The sequence below is a fragment of the Varanus komodoensis genome, unplaced genomic scaffold, assembly GCF_004798865.1.
Source record: "Varanus komodoensis strain SLA01 unplaced genomic scaffold, ASM479886v1 scaffold1, whole genome shotgun sequence".
Lineage (NCBI taxonomy): Eukaryota > Metazoa > Chordata > Lepidosauria > Squamata > Varanidae > Varanus > Varanus komodoensis.
Genome location: NW_025335268.1, coordinates 129,356,994 through 129,381,488, shown reverse-complemented (window position 1 = coordinate 129,381,488; position 24,495 = coordinate 129,356,994). Strand labels below are relative to the sequence as shown.

The 24,495-nt window shown below is 40.9% G+C and overlaps 2 protein-coding genes across 5 annotated transcripts in view; one reads left to right on the top strand and one right to left on the bottom strand.

Annotated features, from left to right (window-relative positions):
- Positions 1-2,476, bottom strand: part of LOC123024351 (transmembrane and coiled-coil domains protein 2-like) — a 34,204-nt gene extending 31,728 nt beyond the window's left edge. The window contains exons 1-2 of the mRNA XM_044431981.1: positions 2,305-2,476; positions 1,750-1,968 (exon numbers count right to left, since the gene is read on the bottom strand). Coding sequence (XP_044287916.1) covers positions 1,750-1,941 — 192 coding nt within the window. The 5' untranslated portion in view covers positions 1,942-1,968; positions 2,305-2,476. The remainder of the gene's footprint in view (positions 1-1,749; positions 1,969-2,304) is intronic.
- Positions 2,477-16,808: 14,332 nt separating this feature from the next.
- DSTYK (dual serine/threonine and tyrosine protein kinase) overlaps positions 16,809-24,495 on the top strand; it is a 45,986-nt gene continuing 38,299 nt past the window's right edge. For 2 of the 4 annotated variants that reach the window (XM_044445822.1, XM_044445813.1), the window contains exon 1: positions 16,809-17,274. In XM_044445822.1, the coding sequence (XP_044301757.1) occupies positions 16,989-17,274 (286 nt within the window). In that variant the 5' untranslated portion in view covers positions 16,809-16,988. The remainder of the gene's footprint in view (positions 17,275-24,495) is intronic. The other 2 variants (XM_044445831.1, XM_044445839.1) reach the window with 2 other exon arrangements.

Here is a 24,495-nt window from a genome sequence, read left to right as displayed (position 1 = left end):
AAATCTGCACTGAACTCAAATGAGTTCAGATATCTAAGAATCCATCCTACAGATTCTGCCATGGATCAGCTTTTCCCAAGTGAATGAATTCTTCCGACTTGCAGACCATTGCAAAAAAAAAAAAAAAAAACCTTTAAGCACCCACCAAAAATGAGCATTTCCCCCCTAGGATAGAGCATGAAAATGCCCATTCAATTGGGGTTTGTGTTTTTGAGGAGAGGATTCAAGCGTTTTTGGAAGTATGAATTTTCGCAAATGTATACGGATACATATGCAATCCAATTTTGTCAATGAATGGACAATAGAACAGAGGATGCCTGACCATCCATGAAATATAGATAGAATAAGAGTTTGCAATGCCCGTATCTCCCTAACTGAGGCCTTCTGGGAAACTCCAGATGCCCAGATTTGGCTGATGGGCCTGAGGCTATATCCCCTGGTTTTTGCAGTTGTCAAGCTATACAGCACACAGGACACCAATGGTAAACTGTTTTTTGGATTTTATTGGTAATCATTACATAAAGAGATATGGCTCAGGATTGCCCAAATCTGAATCACAAACCCACTGGAATTGTCAACATTGATTAAGTTTTGTGACTGATGAAGCATTCTTTGGGAACTCTTTACATGACTATATTTGTAGAGTATATAGGAAAAGAAAGCTCTGGTATCCTATCTGTAACCATATCTAATGTTTGGGACTTTGAAGGAATAATATATGTAACCACTGAAACAGAATGAATTTTCTCCTGACATTGTCTTCCAGCTCCTAGCAAACCTGAGGACAAAGCTACATTTCTGAACCATCTTGGCTATCAGTCATGTGAAATTTGTCTAATTATTCATTAAATCCCCTTCTACTACTAGCTTTGACTATCTCGTGGCAAACAACCTGAGGCATTATATTTCCACACAGAGCAGTCAATCATCAGGACTAGCCTTAATGATTTTGCTTCCTGAAGCTAAGGACAACATGGAAACTTCTACCCATTCAATGTACAGAAGCCAAGTAGACTGGGAGTTTGATCTTACTTCCAGAGAACAGCATCTTCCACCATACCAAGCTTAGTTTAGGAAGCCCAGCTTAGACCACATGATATATATAGCTCCATCCTTCAAAACAAAAAAATGGCCTGGGAGGAAAAGAGGGGGTGGGCTGCCACTGCTGCTCCCCAATATCTGCTGTCCAAAGAGATTACCTGACTCTGCCTAACCGGAGCATCACTTTGTCCTAGACAGAATTTAGGACCACTTATAACCGGCAACTCTAATTGGCAGCTTTCAACTAACTGCACAATTCTGCACGTATCTAGTTAAAATCTCTCTGAGTTCAGTGGGGGCAATGGCACTGTGAAAGAATTGTTTTAAAGATCATTGAATCAGATTCCCCAAATGCTGTTGATTTGTACCAGTGCTAGAGACTGTATTTTATGAGTGCAGAAGATATCAATAAAGACAGTAAATAAAAGATGGAATATTGGAATATTATTCAATATGTAAATGCATGAATCCTAACAAAAATAACTTGTTGTGCAAATTGGTTTGTGTTACCATTTGGTAAATATTGGATTAACTGCTATATCCTCAAAATAACAGCCAATAAATGTGGCAACTATCATTTTTGCAACTGACAATAATGCCAACATTTTCCAGTTGACAACTGGGCTGCTAGTTACAGGCAGCAACAAAAAAAAAAAAAAAAAACAATTCAAGCTGCACATTACACAACAGAGAGCCTCAGAAGCTCACCTTTAAATCAGGAGGTTTACTCCGGGTAACAGGATGGGATGCTGGATTTTGATTGGAAGCACCCAAATCCGACAGGGCAGCAGCTGAATCCACAGGCTTGGAATCCATGGTAGGCAGGATGGGAGCATCTTCAGTCCCAGCAGGGGAATCGTCGTCTGTCTGCTGCAGCTCATCCGATTTGCACCTCTTCATGCTGGATGAGAGGTCGGCCTCTTGCTTCTTGAAAACATTACAAATGAAAATCGGGAGGGGAGACAGTTAGGAGAGGATCAGAACAGCTGGATTAACCCAGAAGGTTGAAGTTCATTTCACCTGTGAGATGCAAGGGAGCAGGCAGGCCGTAGGGAGGAGCTGAAGAGAAGATGCCTCCATCCCAACTCCTAACATTGGGTAGTAGGGCTGGTACCACTACCGCTGCCCCCTCCCAAACTTTGGCTATATGAGTTGCAATTGCAACTGGCTGGAATTTGACGGTGTGGGGAGATGCGTGGACAAATGGCATGCTGATGCATTTGCTAATAGCCCCCTCCCCCTGCAAGTAATGCTACTACTCACTGTTTAGGAAAGCAAACGAGCGATGCGGACCTCGGTGCCTTGCATGGCTGCAAATTCCCTTCCGGCGAGTGCATGTCTTTCTTCCCTTTCGTGCTTTCTCTCTCTCTCTCTTTCTTTGAATATGATGGACAGGCGACTGTGCTCCGTCCGTTGCTCCGTCTTCCCCCTGCAAAAAAGAGCCCGCTTTCCGGCGCTCCTTCCGAAGCTCAAGAGCAAACCTTCCAGCCTAACCCACCCACCTCGCGAGCCGGGTTCCTAGTCTGACTGACAGCCAGGCCCGGCCAATCCTCGTGGACGCCCGATCTGGAGAGCAAGAGGAGGGCCTGTCCTCGAGCGCTTTCCAGGCTTGGTTGGCCCGTGGCTCCCAGCCTTCCCGCCTCCGCCTCCGCGGCCGCCCGCTTCCCGGGAGCTGTCAATAGGGGGATGGTGCTGCACTGGGCTGCGGCTTTGCAGTGCGGGCGGCGGCGGCGCGAAGGCGGCGCGACGTGGAGCAGGGGCCAGGGCCCCTCTCGCCTTGGACCCGTCGCAGGAGCCCAGGTCGTGGGACTTGGCTGGTCAGACGGATGCCATCCCTCCGGATCGCCATGGGAACCAGCTGGCTAGCTGCTGACCGAGGCTGGCTTTGCCTTATTTATTTGCGATAAAACGTTACCAAAGGAATATGTTGCGGCTTTAGCGATTTGATTGCCCTTCAGTATATTTCAGAAAAACATATATGTCCAGTTAATCCTATAAAAAACACAGCCTCCAGAATATTCAGGATGGCCTACATGCATTTACTCCCATTTTATCTTCTCATCAACTCCAGTAGGAAAGGTAGGTTGGGTTACTCCTGGGCAAGTGTGTATATCAGGGTTGGGAAGCCTGTGTCCGTCCAGATGTTATTTAACTACAGCTCCTGGCAACCCTAAACACTGGACATACTGGCTAAGCATTAGTAAGTTGAGCCCCAACAGAGCCAGCCGGTCCCCAAGCCTGGTGTATTGGACTAAAGTCCAAGATCTTTTTTGCACAATCTTACAGCACAATCTACTCAAAAGTCAGTGCCATTGAATATAATGAAGCTTACCCTAGAAAAGTGAAATAGGATTATTAGCTGTTTTTGGTTAAGAAAAAAAATAACTTTTTCAGTTCAGCCAAAGAAAAAGGCTTTCTTTCCAAACTATTGCTCTTCAAGAGAGAAGAATCTCACTCTGCTAAATTTTTCTCCTCTTTCAAAATTAAATAACTAGTCTATTTCACTAGAACAAAAATGGATCTTCAAATTAAACATGACATTTTAATCACTATCTCAGCTATAACTAATTGGCAAGAATCCCAAGAGGTGCATGTCCCCTTTGCTTTGAGGTCTGGACAGTCTCTGATTTTGTCCAATTTTGACTACTTCCTACATTTTTACACCTTCTCTTTGATACAGTCTCATTTTGATTATTTTAAAACCAATGCATAGTTTTGCAAGAAGTGCTAAAATAAGAAAAAAGCTGACCACTGCTGTATCATGTGACTCAGCATTCGGTCTGTAACAGCCCCTTGGAACAGCTCTTTGGATTGCCTTTTTGTCACCTGCCATATAACAGTGTTTATTGGTGGATATATTTTGAATGCATATATGTATTTTATTTCTATTTTTTGCCAAACCTGCAGTAATTATGATGGAGCCATTTGCTATTTCCTCAACATCCACTGTACCACACAGTGCTATAGATAGATATGTTAAGTCTATATGTAGTCCTGATATAGATAATAGATCTCAGGAGTACATATATTCAGTCTCAGGAGTGACTCCCAAAATGGAAGATTAAGGCCAGTGCTTACTTCTTCCTATGTTAGAAGTAACATAAGAGATGTGCTATCCTTTAGATATTGATGGATTGCAACTCCCATCACCCTTAAACAATATAGCAGCGGTAAGATAGGATGAGAGTTGCAGTCTAATAACTGGAGAATCACACATTCCCTTCCCCTGTCCTCTGTTGTGCTGTCACATTGGCTGAGCCTACCTGGTTAAAAAAAGGTACAGCAAAAAGTAATGGAATCCATTTAGAGCAAATAGTTTGAAGGTGACAGCCTTGAAGCAATGTGATCCTATGAGCCACTCGCAGGAAAAGAGACTTTTGTGATGTGGCAATAACTGCCACTTCCTTACAGAACTGTGACTAATCGTAATTTGTAACTGGTGTAATGAACCCTCCTGGGCCATCACTTTTCTGCAGTAATTCAGTGCTGCAGCTACGCTGACAAGAGGCACTTGTGAAGAAGCAGAACAGGAGCTCTCAGTGATGCTCACTGCAACTGTAGGTATGTCCGTTACCTTTGTCCACAAGTAGGGCAGTCACTTGTACACCAACAGAACAGAGGACATGCATTGGTTAAAAAAGAGGTGCAAACACATTTGCATGTGCTAATTTATATGTATACAGGTAAATTTAGAAATTATCATAATTTCAATAAAAATACAGTATATCTCATCATACTGTGAAAGGCTGTTACCATGGGACCTGTGTGCCTTGCTTTGGCTCTGTTCAGATGCTGTGGATGGGCAACTTCAAGACCTGCTTCTTCTGATATTCTTTATTTTTTTATTGGAGTTGGACTGGACCACCATGCAGATTCAAGATGTCTACAGAGGACAGTCCTCTACAAGTCATCCAAATTATGAGAGTAGTTTTTAGTTGGGAATACTTTTTATACCACCCCATAGTCCACAGGGCTCTCTGGGTAGTTTACAAATGAAACAAATGTTTTGGGAATGCCACTGTTATACTAATACTTCATTTTATTTGGTAAATTTGTCTGAGGCAAGGTAATTGTGGCATTCTTAGAATATATTTAAGGTCAAAACACATTTGGTGCCTATTTGATACATGATTTGTCAAGTTAATCACAACAAAGATGCAACAAAATGCTCATTTTTTGTTTTTGAGGCTATACATGAAGACCTGGAGGAATGTTGTCCATGGGGTCGCAATGGGTCGGACACGACTTCGTGACTAACAACAGCAACAACGTTATATTTATCTGTATAATGCTAGCTGAATTTATTTGTTTATTTATTTGATGTTATATATATTTTATTGTTGTAAGCCGCCCCGAGGCTTCAGCGAATGGGGCGGCATAAAAATGTTTTAATAAATAAATAAATAAATAAATAAATAAATAAATAAATCCCAACTTGGTTGTTGTTGTTTTTAAATGGGCTACAGAACTGTATCCATAGACTTAGAATTAAACAGTTTTGAAAGTAAGAGTTAGGGGATTCTGAGAATAATATACTTTACAGCAGGGGTCTTTTTTGACCAGGGGGCCAGTGGAAAGGTGCTGGTGCTGGGCATGGGCCGGAAAGCAGTGTGTGTGGGCCGGCGAGGGGGCAGGGTGGGAGCGGCATGTGCAGGCGCTCGGGCTGAAGTGGGCCGGGGCATGTGACGAGGGGAGACAAGGTGCTGGTGGGCACGCGCCGTGAGGTGGGCGCACAAGACAGCTGCTTGCTTGCCTGGAGATCGCTTTCTCCGAGTGAGCAAACCGCTGCCTCCTGTGCGGGATGAGGTGGGTGGTGGTGGGCGTGCGCACAGCGAGTCCAAATGGGCATGGCGGGCCAAATCTGGCCCCCGTGCCATCCTCACACATGTAATTGGTTCGCAGGTGAGGGATTAAAAGCAACATATGTTACTATGCCATATTGGTCTCACATAGAAAGGCAAAGGCACAAATAATTTAAACCAGGTTGCTTTTATGTAAGCCAGGTTGCTCCCACAAAAATCACTGGAAGCTATTTAATCAGTCTTCAGATGACAAAGTGTGTAAGTGACTGAATCGGGCCTGGCCTTCAAGGGTCCTGTATGTTTAGAATGTGTTGTAGATGCAATCACAAAATATTTGTCATGGAGAGTGTCTTGCCCATTCACAAAATGGCATTTTCCAAAAGGCAAAAGAAGCCTGAAATAACTTTGCCCAAGAACCTTATTAAAAGGGAGAAGTGGGGTGACGCTCAGAGAAATTCCCACACAAACCCAGGCAACTTTTCAAAAAATTACACTATTCTTTTGAGCCCACAGCTTTCTACTTCAACACACAAAACTGGGGCTGAAAGATTACTAACATAGTCAAGAACCTGACTAGAAAGTTAGGTGAGATATGAATCCCAAATGCTGAATCACATCACAATACCAGGTTCACCAAAGACAAACTAGTAATACTCAAATAAACATGCATACAGGCAAAACATCCGCCTCCCCAACAAATCCCAAGTCCGGCAATATGCACATGCATGGACATGCACCCACGCAAACCATTCAGAAACAACAGGCTAACGATAGAAACAAAACCCAGGCAAACACATCACACAGAGACACATAACCAAAGTGAAATACACACCACAGCACAACAAGCAACTAGGTAATACACAGACCACTTAAACACGCATATACAAGTAACCCCAACAGATACACGTGCACAAACATGCACATCACAGATAGAAAAGCAAACAAAATATACCCCATTACTCCCCACTACCCTTCATCTCCATGAAGAATGCTCCAGTTCTTTATACCTCAAAATACTCTACCATCCAAGTCTCTTCTCGTCTCATCTCTTCTCTTCATTTTCTGTAGGTTGGGCACTCGTCAAAACAAAGTTCTGAGTCACAGCCCCCCCTCTCATTTTCTCAGAAAATCTAAAGATGGTTTACAATAATAAAAACACAAAAACAATTTAGTGCATTTTTCTTTTGCAAGAACGCCTGTGGGACCCCACATGAGGCCTAGAGACTTTATTAGAAATACAGATGGTGCAGTCCTAGAGGACTTTGCAGTATGTCCATCTAGAATTGAAAACCAGAAAACAAGAACAAAACAATCCCCCTGCTTTTATCCAGAAAAATCAATTAAAAATCTTTTTTTTTTAATTGAACACATGTGCCTTATGACATGTGCCTTATGGGGCATGCGCCTTATGACAAAATCCTACATACATTTAACAAAAAACATTAAATTCAGTAGGGTTTACTCCCAAATAAGTGGTGCAGGATTGCAGCCTTAAATGTTTAGCATTGTGTTAGGACAACAGCTGTTGCTTCGTTAGACAACAAAATGCCTTGTGAATTTGATATACCAATAGGCTAAATTCTGCAGTGAAAGGACAGAAGCTTCTAAACATCACAGTTTTTTTTCTGGTCTTGCTTTCTATCCAAGAAGAGCAATGTAAAGCTTGAAAATATGACTGTGAAAACTGATCCAAATAAATGGTATCATGTTACTTACACTCACTCTTTTATCCTGTTTAACTATAATCTCATTTTAACTGAGCGGTTGCAGAAGAGCATAATTGACTGAACGTTAATTAATGGGTGGCACAAACCCATGGCTGCTGGACAAAGTCTAGACAGCCATACGATTTTTGTGAAGGCCTGGCTACAAGTTGATATCATCCTTGGGTCTCCAGGCATGGCTCCTATGCACCCAGCATTGAAAAAGTCACAAAGGTTTCATTCTGGAGGTTGAAGAAAGACCTTGGAAATGGAGTTGAATGGGCGCTCTGGGGATGGGGAGGGGAGAAGACAACCACAACCACAACAGGAAGTATCCTAGTAATGCCTCAGCCTTCTTCTCTCATGCTTTGAGATGCAACATTTAGATGGCCAAAATTGGCAAAGTGATTTGCAGGGCAGGAGGATCTCCAAGGTGACCTTCATCTCTGTATTTCTTCCTCGTTGCATTGGATGCAGGTAATCATTCAAGTTCATAGGGTTGTGGGCATCTGGATTATATTTCACCTTTATAAAACTTGTTCACACATAACAGTGGCCTTTAGCAGCAAATACTGGGTTAATTAACCCATGAATTGTGGGGACACAGACTGGATGTGAGATACTTCTAGTTTCCAGCAACAATGTATGAGTGTCTTTTTCATAGGTTCCTACTGTGATGTCCAAACTCAGGAACTTCAGGTTGTTCATGGGTTAAACAAACCAAAGATAATCTAAGAACAAACCTATTAATGGCCCATTGATGGTTTAGTACTTTGACTTCTGAATTCAGGCACTTTGGGTTGTTCACGTGCTAACAACCCAAAATTAACCATGTTCTGGATTTGGACATCACAATAACAAGCTATGTCCAAGGCATTTGTAGGTTATTGCAACTGGAAGCAGTCGAAGTCCATCATGCATCACTACAATTTATAGATCAATTAACCCTGATTTTTCCATCAAAAGCTACCATTACGTGAAAACAGGTCCATAAACCCTGGAATATAAAAATATGCCCTTACTATAAGATAGGCAAACAGAACCATAAGGTTGGTGTTTTGTGTTGAGTTCTTATATTTTAAGGATTTTAGATACTGAAATACACAAGGTTTTTCTAGCACTCTGAATTATAATAAGCTACAACATAATCTACCTTCTCACCAGAGCTTGGCATGAACTGTTTCCAGCCAGATTATAAGATTATCAGTTTATCTTAATTTTCTTCTGCTGTATAAGTCATGCTTTTGGCAGCAACTTGATCTGGGGAAAATGAATTCAGGGCCTCATACCATAGCCCTTTACCAATAATACGAATGTTTTCAAATAAATAGATTTGTTTCATTTAGGCAAAACTATGTCAAGATACCTCAGATGACCTGTTTCCTCCAAAGGAAATTGCAGCGATGAAACTAGATCAAGATGAATACATAGACTTATCTAATTTGAAAGCATTTTCCATTGCTGAGGGGTACGTGTTATGTCAGCACAGAGCAGATGTGTTCCAGTAGGTGGTCTCAATGATTGGAATACTTCTGTAAAGAGGTTTTAAAAAACAAGACACCACATGACTATAATGCAGCTTTATAAGCATATTCATTAGTCTGCATGTGGGCTAAAGCTTTAATGATTCTGCTGCATAATTCACTTTTAAATTTATGGCCTTCAGACAGCAGGAGACTTTACCAGATTGACAAAGATAACTTCCAGTGAAAGGACCTAGGGGACTTTCACTGCATTAAACTGAACACAAGTGGTCTTGGCTTGGAGCCCCTTAGAATAGATTTTGTGACATATGGGGTCTAGGGTGATTGTGCAGGCAACTGTAGATAATATGTTGCTTCAGTTCTGTTAAGAGTGTGGGAGGGAAGCATCTAGGGCGAATTGCCCCTGCAAAGCCACAAGGCCCCTGCCTCACCTCCTGTGTATATCACTGAGCTCCCACCTCAGTCCTACCACTTGGTTCGCCTGAGCGCCACACAAAATGGGGACCTCATATCACAATAGCCCTAGGCTTCATAGACCCTCTTGCCTCCTGTTTTTTTTTCTGGAGTGGCTGGCATGACTCATGTCTGATTGACTGTACTGCTGGTTGCCAATGAGTAACTACCTTTGGTAACATGCAAGAATGGCATAGGCAACTTGTGTTGTTGCAACTGAGGAGGTATGATGACTCTCGCCATGCAGAGGGTTACGCTGGCCAGGGTTGATGGGAGTTGCATCCAATAATATGTGAAGGGCCACAGGTTGCCCACCTCTGATCTAAGGTTTGGAGAGTAGACCTTTTTCACCTTTATTTCCCCTGCTTCCAAAGGCTTCATAACTCACAACTGCCTTTTAAAGAGATTTGTTGTTGTTACATATTCTCACGTTGTCAGCAGCCTAGGGGCCTACTGGGAGAAAACAACAGCTGGAAATTATGGGAGTTGCAGACAAATACATCTGGAGGTCACCAAGTTATGGAAGAGTGATACTTCCTTTTTTATGCTGCAACATCTTGTCAGCAGGATAAAAAGGAGCATAAGAAACCCAATGATGGACATGGCAAGGCATACAGCGTGGTCTAAAAATGGAAACAAATTGCAACTAGCTCACTCCCATGCCAACTACTCACTGGACTGGACCGATATAAGGACAAGGGCACAGCAAAACAGGATCTCTAACCTTGGGTTACCAACCAGTTACCAAGACAACCAATTATCTTGGACTACCAATCTCTGAACTTGCTCCACTCTCTCATTTTTAAGAAATTGGTAGAATGAATAAGGGACAAAAAGTGAACTGAAAAAAAAAAAAACCCTCCAACATTTTTGGCAATATCAGAGATGTGTATTATCTCACTTTCATCTTGGATTGCCTAAGCAATAGCAGGGTTTATCTCTGGTAGGTGCAGGATGACTTGCAGTTTATATAGTATCTGTAGTCTATAAAGTATAATATATGCAATCCATAGAGCTACAGTCTATAAAGAAAACAGTGGCAGAAATTGTTTCAGGGGTTACTGTCCACGAGTTTAACTTTGAAACTACTTGAAGATCACAACCATTGAAGCTTTTTTTCCTCTGTGGAGAAGCCTTCAGAAATTGAGAATTAGGTGATCTGAACTGATTCTAGATGTACAAGCTGAATGCACAGTACTGGGGACAGGAGTTTTCATCATGTCATGTAGAAAATGTGAGAACGCACCTGGGGCATGAAACTTTACAGTGCAAAAAATAGCCTGGCAATGAAACTTGCAGACCACCTTTCAGGTTCCTGAACATTACTATGATCTGGTAAGCATGAATACAGAAAAAATGTATGTTGAAATAGAATGTTCATAAGACTTTTAATGGGATAAGAAGGCTCCATTGGGTGTATTTTAAAAGTCTGTATGAAAGAATAACATCATTCCTAGACAAGAAAAAGTGCCTGTCTCATGTAGCATCTTATCTCCATGTAGATATTTTTTGGTAAGCCCACAAGCAAGACAAGACAAGCCCCCCCTCCCCCCGATGCTACTGCATGAATAAGCCACTTTCCATCACATTTTCTTTTCAACCTCAAAAACAGACCCTACAAAACATTTTAATGCAGTCTTTCAAGAGAAGCATCATCAGTGCTGGCTGCAGGTTTTGGTGGGTGTTTGGCCAATGGGCCTCTCCCTCAGTGAGTCCACCTTCCATTGCTATTGTCACTACCACCTTTTCTCCTCATGATCCTTCTCATCATTGCCACCACTTCTTTGCTTGCCAGAGAGGGAGCCATTGAGCAAGCATGCAATGACATTTACAGCTCCATCTTCTTGCTGCCAATGCTGTTTGGGGAAGAGAGGAATAAACAGATTGTACTGGTGAAGAAGGAGAACAAATCCAGGCGTCTCTCAGCAGGTGCCCAACCATGATGCTAATTCTTGATGTTGATCTTCATGGGTGTTGCTAGGCCTGGCTTCACTTTTTTTTAACAATAGCACCAGAACCATTCCTAAGAGTGTTGTGTGCCCATTGAAAGATTTTTTTCTTAATTTAATTGCTTTGCAGGCACATTTTCTAGTGTGGTTACAGTGAGGAAAGGATAATCTTTCCTCCATGATGAAACTACCTTCAACATCTCCCCCTCACCACCACATGCCAATTAAGCTTAGAAAAAGGGAATGTCTATTGGTGTTAATGAAAACTTTTCTTCTAAGCTTAATTGTATGAGGTGGGGCAATTTTTCTCCAGGAAGACGGAAAGGAACAACCAGGTGGCTTTGCTTCTGTGAAATGTAAATGAATAATGTTAATTATTTTTAAATTTTCATTTATAGCTTTTACATTCAGCATATGAAAATTTTATACAGGTCTGAGTCCTGTGGACCTGGATTCCAAATCTTTTAAGAGCCGAGCAATGACAGTACCACTCCTGTTGAGAAATTCTGTGACTGTGCAAGGGAAGACCTTTGTTAATACTTGCTGGGGTATCTGGGAAATCAGAGTTCAGGGCTACTTCTTAGCTTCTGGAGTGATAATGCTTTGCTGGGATGTTAGTTTCACAAGTAGTAGGTATAGTAGGGGTGCGGAAATTTAGTCTTGGGGGCCAAATCCAGCCCACTTGGGGTCCCAATCTGGTGCTCCAGGGTTTTCCTGGATGTCCATCTCCCTGCCCCTTTGCCAACTTTATTTCTTCCCAACTACTGTTCAGCTGGTAGTAGCTTTTGTGAAGTTTTCCCCCCATTCTAAATGGTTGGCATGGCTCTCCTATGGCTTAGTTAGAGGCAGCATGAGCTTGTTTTGTTTTGTTTTTTTAATTTTATTTTAACATTTTAGCCTGTCTTTTCCTGAAATGGATCTCAAGACAGCTTTAATCTACATCACTTTATTATTTTTTTTAAATGGCTCTATTGCTTTTGCCTTTGGTCTTGCCCCCTTGACTTCAGCCCCATCTGCACTGGAATGTCTCTCCATGAGAGGTTCTTGAAGACTAAATTCAGTCCTTAGGCATTTCTCACTCCTGGTATATAGCACAGTATGCAATGGCAACTATTTCAACTGTTGTTAAATATCATTCACTTTTAGGGATGTGAAATTACAATCCTACACACACTTACTTGAAACCAGGGAGACTTACTTCTGAGTAACTGTGTTGAGGATTTGGTACTGCTTTTTGAATTGGTTGCAGCATTTGAACCAATCAGTTGAGCTGATCTCATGACTTTAATGAAATGGGAGATATGAGAGCTGGAAGCTAAATGGCGGTTTCTGCAGGAAAAAAGAAAACAGAGCATAAAAATCTAATTGAATGGTGTAGTCAGTTTTTACACAGATCATCCTTTCAGCTCTGTTGAGATCATAATGGCCAAAAGGCATTGGAGAAGGTCATTAAAAATGGAGCAGGAATTAAAGGACATTTCTTATTTTATGGGAAACGCTAAGATCCACATCAAGAAACCAGAAGATGAGTATACATCTAGGCAGATAATATTGCTGTTATTGTTCTGGGTATACACTCAGGGATCAGAATCACACACAACCTTCCTTAGTTTTAAGAATATCATCAATTAATAACAGTGCAGTTCATATCAATTACTGTGATTTCTGGGACCATTGCTGATATACAAAATTACCACAACAATAATTATGATTATTAGTTTGTAATAATCTATCTGAGCACCTTTGTGGGCGTGATACAAATGCAAGAAAAAAACAGCATGCCTGCAAACCGATTTCTGTTTCTCTTGACACCAAAATTTCTCTCATAGATCAATAACTTGTTTTGAATTATTGGCTCTATAGTTTCCTTTGTACCTTTCTTCCTCTGTTGTGATTTTTCTGACAGATGAGTTGATGGGCTGATGCATCAAGTGTAAATAACAAAGACCCATGTGACAACCCTCAAATAACTCTGACTTGCTGGGTTAGCATGACATGACGTAAACCATGGCAGCCCCTACCTGGGGCTAACATATTCACAATGGCAGCCAGCACACGCCGGAGCTCTTTGTGGGAAAATTAACCCATGAAGGACTGCCATGTCATGTAAGCAGATCAATCATATGCATTTCCTCTTTCCTCTATCAGTTGCCATACACTTTTGGACTTTATTCACGTCTAAATAGAGCAAGGAAGACATCCTCACAATAGCAATTCAATATAATAGTAAATATCTCAGACTAGCTTTTAAATGACCTTTCAAAATTCTTTGGATGTTTAATGTGAGTTATCAAGCAGAGAAAGAATACTAGAAACACAAATAACATTATTTAATGACTAAAAAATGGAAGTTCTTCATACTTGAGTTTGATACTGAAAACTGTTGCCAAATTGACCCCAGAAAATGAATTAAAATAGTTAGAAGAAGACTTTTGATATAAGATTTTGATATAAGATACAAGAGATGGAATAGAATGTACAAACCTGTGTTTCAGAGTTTCCTGGAAAACAGAAAAATAATTAATCTTGAGATTTAAATTATAGTTAATACATTTTAAATATATAGCTGATAAACTAGTATCCTTATTGTAATAATTTCACAGAGGGTCTGTTATGTTAGGTTGAAACCTGTGGATAAGACCTATTGAATTCAGTTTTATTTATGAGTATTGACATATTGGAACTGCAGGTGGCTCAGTGGTTTAAACCGCTCTGCTGCTGGGCTGGTTGATTGAAAGGTCGCCGGTTCGAATCTGCACAATGGGATGAGTTCCTGTTGCTCCATCCCAGCTCCTGCCAACCTTGCAGTTTGAAAGCATGCAATTGCAAGTAGATAAAAAGGTACCACTTCGGTGGGCAGATAACAGCGTTCCGTGCACTTTGGTGTTTAGTCATGCCGGCTACATGACCACGGAGACTGTCTGCGGACAAACGCTCCTAGGAAACAGAGATGAGCACCGCCCCCTAGAGTCAGGCATGACTGGACTTAATGTCAAGGAGAAACCTTTACCTTTACCTTTATTGGCATTTATAATTCCACTTTTGCAACAAAAAATAACAGGAAAGATTTCCAGCTCAGGAAAGCTTATGCCAGAATAGATCAATATAGATGTTTCCAGATGTTAGGCTCCTAAAAATACCAATTAAAAGTGTTGGTTGGGGGACACGAGGTGTTGTGGAATTTGTCTAAGTATGTACTAGATTGTATCCTAATAAGCACCAAATGCTTCCAGAAGGGCCATTTATTCTGAAACTGCCCTACTTCAGTTACTGAATTATATTAGGAGATTTAGTGGATCTTCCATTTGTAACCCTGCTGTGTTTTTCCACGGTTTGTTTAATCTTTTTTCTTATTAGAAAAAAACAGCTCAGAAGGAAAAGACAGAATAGCTTATCAGTGCTTTTAGATAGATATAACTAGGAGCCTCTGTCTAGAAGTATCCGTTTTGGTGCTTTCAGGCAAGTGTGCATGATTTCTGATGCAATTATCTGCTTCATTTGCCTAATTTTATGGGATGCCCATTGGCAGCATCTAACTTTCCTATCTTTTACTGCTGGATTTTCCATCATTTTTCTTTCTACATAAACACACATGGAAGTTACGAAAAGTTGGCACAACTGCACAATTCCAATTCAAAGGGTCGTGCTAGGAAGCCCACACGAGGTTGTTAACCTACAGTTGCCCTGCCTCAGTTATGGAATTCTACAGATGTTCCACCAGACAACTTCTGTTTCTAGTCAGACAACCTCTGACTAGATTTTTAAGCTGTTATTACCCTGACTTATATTATGGAGTTATTATTTTAGGAGGCTCAGATGACATTGTCTTCTATTTGTAATCTTCCTGAATCTTCCCATCACTTCTCCATCTTTTCTTTTTATGCAAAAATTCATTAACTAGGGAAAGGCAGGATAACTGTCAACGTATTAGCTGTGCAGTGGGCACAAATTTATGCATGATCTGACAGAAGTGTCCTACAAATCCCAGCCAGTTATATTGAGGGCTGTAGGGCTTTTTCCTGTCTAAAAAGACAGGATAACTCCTTAAAGACATCCATTTGGTTTAAGAATAAACCAGCTGCTTAAAATGCAACCCATTCCACCCACAATAATTTCTCATTTTCTCCATTCTCAAACAGGCAGCCGTGTTACTCTTTTGCAGCAAAGACAGCATTCTTGCGGTAGCTTAAAATCTACAGCTTAACATTTAAGGCATTTATTCTAGTACAAGCTTTCAGAGACGTATATTCTGCTGAAGTGGAAAGTATCCACGAAAGTTAATTACAGAACTCATTTGTTAGTGCTTAAAGAGCCAAAATAGTCTTTGGTGTCATTTCCTTAAATAGCTAGTGCCACTTTAAACATTCCTATATGTTGTTGTTGTTAGTCCCGAAGTCGTGTCTGACCCATCGCGACCCCATGGACAACATTCCTCCAGGACTTCCTGTCCTCCACCATCCCCCGGAGTCTATTCAAGCTCACACCAACTGCTTCAGTGACTCCATCTAGCCACCTCATCCTCTGCCGTCCCCTTCTTCTTTTGCCATCTATTGTTCCCAGCATTAAGCTCTTCTCCAGGGAGTCCTTCCTTCTCATTAGGTGGCCAAAGTATTTGGGTTTCATCTTCAGGATCTGGTCTTCTAAGGAGCAGTCAGGGTTGATCTCCTCTAGGACTGACCAGTTTGATCCCCTTGCTGTCCAAGGGACTCGCAGAAGTCTCCGCCAGCACCACAATTCAAATTCTTTGGCACTCAGCCTTCCTTATGGTCCAACTTTCACAGCCATATGTTGCAACTGGGAAAACCATAGCTTTGACTATACGCACTTCGGTTGGCAGGGTGATGTCTCTGCTTTTTAGTATGCTATCTAGATTTGCCATAGCTTTCCTCCCCAGGAGCAAGCATCTTTTAATTTCTTGGCTGCAGTCCCCGTCTGTGGTGATCTTGGAGCCCAGGAAAATAAAGTCTGTTAATACCTCCATTTCTTCCCCATCTATTTGGCAGGAAGTGAGAGGACCGGATGCCATGATCTTAGTTTTCTTAATGTTGTGTTTCAAGCCAACTTTTGTGCTCTCCTCCTATATATATTCCTATATAGGTTTTTTCAATTATTTCGTTTGGATTTAATTCGAGGTCTTTCCCTATCCTACTCTGCACCAAAACCCCAAAACCTGAGGTCCTGAGAGGCATAATATTCCTCTCCCAAAAGACTTCAAGTCCCAGAGTTCATTTCGGAAAGGCGTTTTTCTGGAGCCCCATAGGGGTTGCAATTCCGCTACTCCACAACGACGGGGAACGGACCTTAGTTTGACTACATTCCCCATAGTGCATGGCGACCAAGGGAACCAAATGGGGTCCGCCCCTGGCCGCCTCCCCCTCCCCGCCAGAGCGTCGGGATAAAGGTTCCGTTCCGTGCGCAGTGCGGCTTGGTGCGACGCTGGTGACAGGGAAAGAGGCCAAAGCTGTGGGGCCAGGCGCCGCTAACAGCCTGGCAGCGTCCGAATCTCCGCCGAGGTGGGGGGAGGACGACTCTGAGACGGAAGCCCCGGAAGACGAGATGTCTGGGGGATGGGGAGGGCCCTCAGCCCGGGGGGGCAGCGGCGGCGGATTATGTCGCGAGTTGTGCCGCGCATTCGGCCACTACAACCGGCACCTGGCGCGGTTACAGCACAACCTGCGAGAGACGAAGAAGTTCTTCCGCGACATCAGATACTCGCAAGGGCCCGCTGTTTTGCCCGTCACTAGTCCTCCTGGGCCTGTTGGGAAGGAGCCGCCTGAACAACAACCCGCCCCCTCGGTCCTCGATAGCGCCCCCACTGGTGGGGGTGCTTTCCTGCAGGCCGGTAAGGAACTCGGGTGTGTGGAGAGGCCATATCAGGGGAAATGGGTAACAGAGGGGCGGGAGGGTGGAGAAGAGGATCTCTCTCAAATATCTTCTAGATCCAAGACCTAACAGATGTAGTTCTTTAAAGTATTATGCATGGAAGGCGAAGCCCACCATGCGTGGTTTTCATCGATTAGTGAAAGAAAGGGTCGCACTTGGCGGAGTTCTCCAAGATGCAGTTCCCAAAGCTGTGTAGTTTTTTTTAGGAAGCAAGTCTCCCTGAATTTCATGAGTCTTCCTCTCCAAGGAAGTGTAAGGATAGTTTTAGGGTACGGGAGAGAGTCTTTTGAGAGGTTACGTATCTGACATAGGAGCCAGATCCATAGGGCAGCCTTTCTTGATTTGGAACCTGCTGCATGTGCAAGACTGAAACTTCAGCACATCTGGTTTGGCTGTGAACCCACAAACACTACACTGTGCTCTAGGGCTCTTTCCTGTTTCTGAGGGAAGGGAAGTGAGAGGGGGGGTTGAGAGAATGACAGCAAGGCAGAGGGCCTTCTTGGTGGTAGTCGCCAGATTTTAAAATGGTCTTTCAATGAAGTCTGCCTGGCACCAACATTATCTTTTGGGCACCAGGTTAAGATTTACCTCTGCTCTGGAGCATTTGACAGGATATGATAAGGCTTTTCAGTGGGGTCTGGTTTTTTATTGTGGGTTGTTCACCATTGTTTTTATATTTTTGTATGTTGTTTGTTTTACATTATGTTGTTTTTTAAAGGATTCTAATCACTGTAAACTATCCAGAATGCTTTGGCTATTAGGAGGTATAGAAATGTAATGAATGAATGATCTCATTAGCCTGGCTTGATATGATGAGAATTGCCTCCAATACATTTGAAGGGGCCCAGGAGAGGAAAGATTGCCCTTTGACCTAGGTCTTGCTGCCATACTTGGGAAGAGGAGATCGTCTGGGCTTTCCAGTCAAAGTGGGAGATTAAGAGAAAGGTGGTGGTCAGAATTTTAAAACATATAGGAGGTTTCCATGATGATGGAAGGATAGCATTTTTGACAAGTGAATGCTGTTTGAAGTTGACCAGAACAACAACAACAATAATATATTTTTTTAAGAGGCCATGAGTTTCTCTTTGTGTTCTTCATTTGGATTACAGCCAAGTTAGGCATTTGTTACGGCAACAGTGTTTTTGTGTGTTTATGTATATGTGCTTTGCTTTAACCTTTGAAAAAGCATGACCAGCATATTTCTGTTATATCTGTCCTAAATAGAACTGCTACCTGATCTCTCATTTTATTTGAAAAGTGTAATATCTGCTTTTCTTTATAAAATAAAAGCAAGGCACTATGATTTCACTTTAAAATTGGGACAGATCTTGTGATCATTTTTAGTAAGGACGTTCTCCTTTCTCCCTCCAAAAGAGAAGAAAGAAAGACACACAGACACACACAGGAAGGCTTGTAAGTGAGAAGATGAAAGGTGTTGCTACTGACTGAGGTGGTTTTTCTGCAGCATGGCTCTGTGTGGGCAGCAGACTCCAGTACTTTAGGGCAGAGACTTGGTGGTGATGTTAATATGATAATGCAGTTGTAAGTAGCCAGAAGTTGTTGCCCCTCCCTTCCTGTTGCCCCCTGAAACATAGTAGTTTTGACCTTTATTGAATGCTGTGGTAATGGGAAGAAAAGGTTTGCTGAGACTGAAGAAAGCAGACGGTCAGATTACATTTTGAAGCCCTGTTGGGGGAAGCAGTGAATTAAAGATTTTAGAAGTGACATTGGTGTAGATGGATATAGTAATGGCCAAGATGCACAATGTAGACTTGTAAAAAAAAGGAATGAAATAATGTAAGATAAATCATAGGATGCAGTTCTGAATAGATGTGTGACTAGAATACATGGCCTGACTCTTAAGGGAATAAATGGTGACCTTAATAAGCATTTAATTAATTAACCAGTTAAAATCAGGATGTTCTAGTAGAAGACCTAGCTTTTAAGCATACTTTACAAAAGAGTTGTTTTGGTTGTCTAACTCTTCAGCATACAGGTTACATTTCAGGGTACAGGAAAGTTCTGCCACTTTTTTGTTGGGAAGCTTTGTACAAAATGCAGCATATGTGCAATAAAATATTGTTTAGGAAGGAGCTAGTGTGAATGTTAGGTTCTAATCTAACGTACATGTAGGTCTATAATGTCGTGGTCTCCAAGAAGCCATCCCAATAGCCATAGAATGTTTTGAATCTCCCTCGCCAAAGGTGGATAGAGAGGTTCAACCTCTAAAAAAGAGATGCAGCTTCATAAACTCCTCCAGGCACAAGAAAATTTCTTCTGACCTTTCCACTCTCTTAGAGATCAATACTCATAGAAGCCAAACAGAGACATACTGTGGGTGGAGATATACTGGGGTAAGAATTGTATCTGAAGGAGGCATAGTCCTCCCATTCCCCTGCATTGCCTTCTGAGATAAAAAAAAAAATATTTCTGGTTTGGCTTCTACCATATACATAATGTTCCATTGCAAGCAATGGAAGAAAATTATGAAAGTAAGGGGGCAGAGATGCAGTCTTGCTACTTCCTTCCTTCTGTCCTGCTTGTGTGAACCTAAGAAGGGTTCAGATAAGGCTGTTCCTCTATCTTTAAAAAGAATTCCATCGAACAGAATTAATAGAATTAGCCTGTTAGTGAGCCAGTTAAAGCTAAAATATTTTTGCTCCTTTGACATATTCTAGTTAGCAAGTTCTGATTGTATTTATTTATTTATTTCTGCACCACCCATCAGCCAGAAGGCTCCCTGGGCTCACAAAATCAAAAGATTTGATAATTAATATGTAACAATCATTATAAAATCACAGTAATATAATTAGTATAAAATACAATAATACAAAAACAATGATCCATCCACCACAACTGCAGCTAAATCAGTCTAGAATACAGTAGTAAAATACAGTAAAAATGAAATTGAAGTCTAATTATTAAAATATTGCAAAAATAAAAAAAAGTTTTCACCTGGTACTAGAAGGAACAAAGGGGAGATGATTTCACAGATGGGGTGCCGTAACTGAGAACACCCTTCTCTTAGTAGTCACCCTCCTTGTCTCCCTTGAAGAGCGCTCCCTGTGAAGGACCTCCAGTGATGAGTTCAGGGTTCAGATAGTCATGTATGGAAGGAAGTGTTCCTTCAGATAACCTGTTCCCAAACCAATTAGGGCCTCAAATGTTGATGTTAGGACTTATTTATTCATTAGATTTCTAGCCCACCCCATTAGCCACATGGCTCAGTTGGTAACTGATGTAATTGATAGAGGACTGGCGTGATGTGGTCTTGTCAGTGGCCTGTTAGCAGCCTCACTGCTCTATGCTAAACAATTTGAATATATATAATGCTTGAAATGTTTGATTTGCATATGCATCATAGTGCAAATGTAGGTGATTTCTGAAGCTTTGGTTCCTTTTGGCTTTATAATTATTATAAAAAATCAAAACTGGTTCACACATCTAATGCTAGGTGTCCTTTATTTATTTAGGAAGCTTCTATGCCGCCCCTTTCGCCAAAGCCTCTGGGCGGCTCACAACAATAAATAAATAACATAATAACAATATAAAAACAATATAATTGGAGATGTCCTGGCCAAAGATGTCAAATCAATAAATAATATTAACAATTAAAATGACATTTAAATAAAAAGGTCTTACATGATGGTTTCTATGCATTTGCAATTACACAATATGAATCAGACTTGTACTATAATGCATGATTCCTGTGGTTGTAAGTAGCACTTTTGCGAACAGCAATAATCAAATGCACAGGTGTACTTACAGTCCTTTCTCTGTTTGATCATGAGCACATAGCCAGAAGACTGAAGAATATTTTATTTAATTATCTTTCTATGCCACCCAATAGCCAAAACTCTCTGGGCAGTTCACAGATCTTAAAACCATAAAATAAAATATGATAAAATTAAATATAAACATTTAAATGTTTAGAAGTACAACATAAAATAAAAACAAAAACAAAATAAAATGGCAGTGGTGCAAAGATTTAAAATACAGTAACAGATTTAAAACAGAAAATGAATGATTAAAATACTTGGTAAAATACTTGGTAAAAGGTCTTCATCTCATCCTGAAAACAGTACATTGTAGGCACTAGGCAAACCTCTGGGAAGTTTACAACTGGAGTATGACACCAGAAAAAGCACTGTCACCATCTTATCATTTGATAAGAACTACTAGCTTTAGATTTCAAATAACAGTCAGAGAACAAGATGGTGAGGCAGCATTCATACAGTTAATATGTTCAACTATTTTTCAGATTTGAGTTTGATAAATACTCAAAATGTTTAGTGGTTTAGTGAGTCCTTATGTTACGGGCCACCCTTGAATAAAAAAGTGGTATCTTCTTATGGATCAGTAACTGGTTAATGAATATGAGTATATGGCAGACAGTGAGAATAAATGATGAACACACATGAATTCCAACCCATAAGGAATTCATTGCTGCTACCAGTTTGGATGGCTTTAAATGGCGATTAGACAAATCAATGGAGGAGGCTATCAGCAGCCACTAGCCTTGCTGGCTATGAGCTGCATCCATTATCAGAGGCAGCATACCCGTATACACCCGTTGCTCAGGACCTTGGACAGGCAGAGCTTTTGTACCCAACCTGCTCGAGGAATCCTGTAGACACCTAGTTTGCCACTGTGTGAACAGAGTGCTGGACTGGATGGACTACTGGTCTGATCCAGCAATACATTTCTTATATTCTTATGATAAAATGAAGTTTCGATGCTGGGTAAAAATAACATGGCAACCATTGTGGATAACTAACCAGAGAGGTTGTTGTGAGATCTAAACTCAGACTGTTCTCTCCAGGGTGATCTGTTTGTGGGCAACAAGCTGCCCCAACAATCCATGACTTGATCTAGGGGTTGTTGAAGCCATGTTGTATTCTTGTGTCATCTGAACTCAAGAGATCCATCCATCATGGGTTGTAAAAAGCAGAGAGTCAGGCGTTTGGTAAAAATGGCAAAACCCCTGCTCCTTGGTGATTGCCTGTGCCACCTCCAGTGGTGGCTGCTGCAGTGCCTCTCAAGTAGCACATGCTGCCCTTTTCTTAAAAAAAAAAAAAGGGGGGGGCAACACTAATGTGTGCAATTTTGCTTGTAAAGTTTTAATTATGTGTTTCTATCCTTCTGTTTGTGCATGCCTGTGAAGGATTGTAATGTGGGGGCATGCCTGGCCAATGCTCTGGCAAATGTCTGCGGTCCATAGATGTTGACCAAGTGAGGGGACATGCAGGTTGCTTTGTGCATACTTGACAGGGTTGACTGAAAAGTGAAAGTGGGTTTTGATCTGATGAGTAAATTTCCCCCTTTCATATACAACCCTCTACCTAGATTTTTAGTACTACTGTGACTGTTTTACATCTGTTTTATTAAGAACATAATTTTTAAAGTTCTGTGAGACTCAAATTTCCTTCCCCGCAAAACATTATGAGCATTTGGTGCTGTTAATGGAAATAAAAGACCCATTAATATTTTTGTTGGCAGTGAAAATTGTTTTGGAGTACCTTCATCTCAACCATTAACAGGAGAAAATCCATTTTGAGGCTTTCTAGATAGATTACTGTAGAACTCTTTGCACTTGGACTGGGAAAAGCTAGAAGGTAAATGTCTTTATGCTTATTTCCATATCAGTTGTCACATTGAAAACTCTGTTAATGGCCTATATTTAGTACGGTCTATAATGATATGGAAGATTGAGTAGATTGGTGTGCCATATTTGGGGGCTGTCTTAACTACACAATTTTAGTTCAGATGTAATAGCAAATCATTTGTTGCTATGCAAAAAAGTTATTGATTTCTAAAGGAAAAATCATCATAGTTAAATTGTAAACTTTCCTGTATTTCCTTGTATTTTTCAAATGCAATAAGGCTTCGGTTTATTTATAGCATTTAACCCACACATAAGCCAAAAAAGTCTCAGAGCAGGCTACAGATCAATTTTAAAAAGGCAGTCCCTGCTCCCAAGCTTACGTGACTTGGAAAAAAAGGGGGATGGAGAGGGAGAAAGAAGAAGGGAACAAAAGAAGTAATTTGTTCTTAAAGTTAAATGAGATTCTGATGAAGTAAATATATTAAAATATAATTTACTGGTTATCATCTAGGTAAGAAACACATCTTACTAATCTTCCCGTCTTACAAATTAAACATTAAGGCAGGATATGTTCCTGGACGTACATGTCAAAATGTCATTTGATAAGAAAAAGAATGTGAAAGCAATGAGTAAGTTATAAAATGAAGTTAAGGTTTCTTAAACAAGAGACACTTCAAGAGAAGGAGCATCACCAAATATCTGGCCAATCTGAAATAGCAGGACATTCCTGCTCCTGCAGTCATGGTATTTGGTTATACATTCAACATCAAAGTCAATGCTATATGTTTAACTTCTTTGAGACTTGTAAAGGCAATCAAACAGAATTTGTCTCATCCTGGCAAATTTCTTTATAGAGTGTTATAGAATATAGGTTATAGAGAGTGTTTTATATTAGGATTCTAGGTTCTGGATTAGGGTGCATGTATTCTTTGATTTACACAGTCTGAAACAGCTTAGGTCTCTATATGCCTTAGTCCAGACCTGCACAGTGCAGAGCCTATACGCAAAATGAAGTGCTCTCTGTGGCTTTATATATTCTATTTTTAACTGACTTTTTGTAAAAGGACAGTGCTGGATACAGAACAAAAAACTTCATACCAGTATATCTGTCACTGTAGAGAATGAGTACTTGCAAGACTAGCTGTGAGCTGCTGCCTTGCGCAAGCTCAGATGCACAGCCCAGCCTCTCCTGTGACATCTGGCTGAAAATCTTGGCAATGCTTAGTAGTCCACACCCTTGGTAAAATGAAATAATGTGGTGAAGAAAACAAAGAAGTGACGTTGTACTGGAATTTCCTATTGAAATTGAAAGTGATATAACTGCTGTATGTGGGATTTTACTTTGGAGTATACTTTAATAACACATTTTTGCAAGCTGTCCTGCGGCTGTGGCAAAGGATGGCATATACACGTTTTAATAAATAAATAAATAAATAAATAAATACTTAAATTTTCGTATCACTCTAGTAAAGGCTTCTTTGCCACTGAATAATTAAGTCATGAACCCAAATGATGTCAAATGGGATTTGAATTATGGAATCTCACCTAAATTTAATGTGTAAACATCTTAAAGAA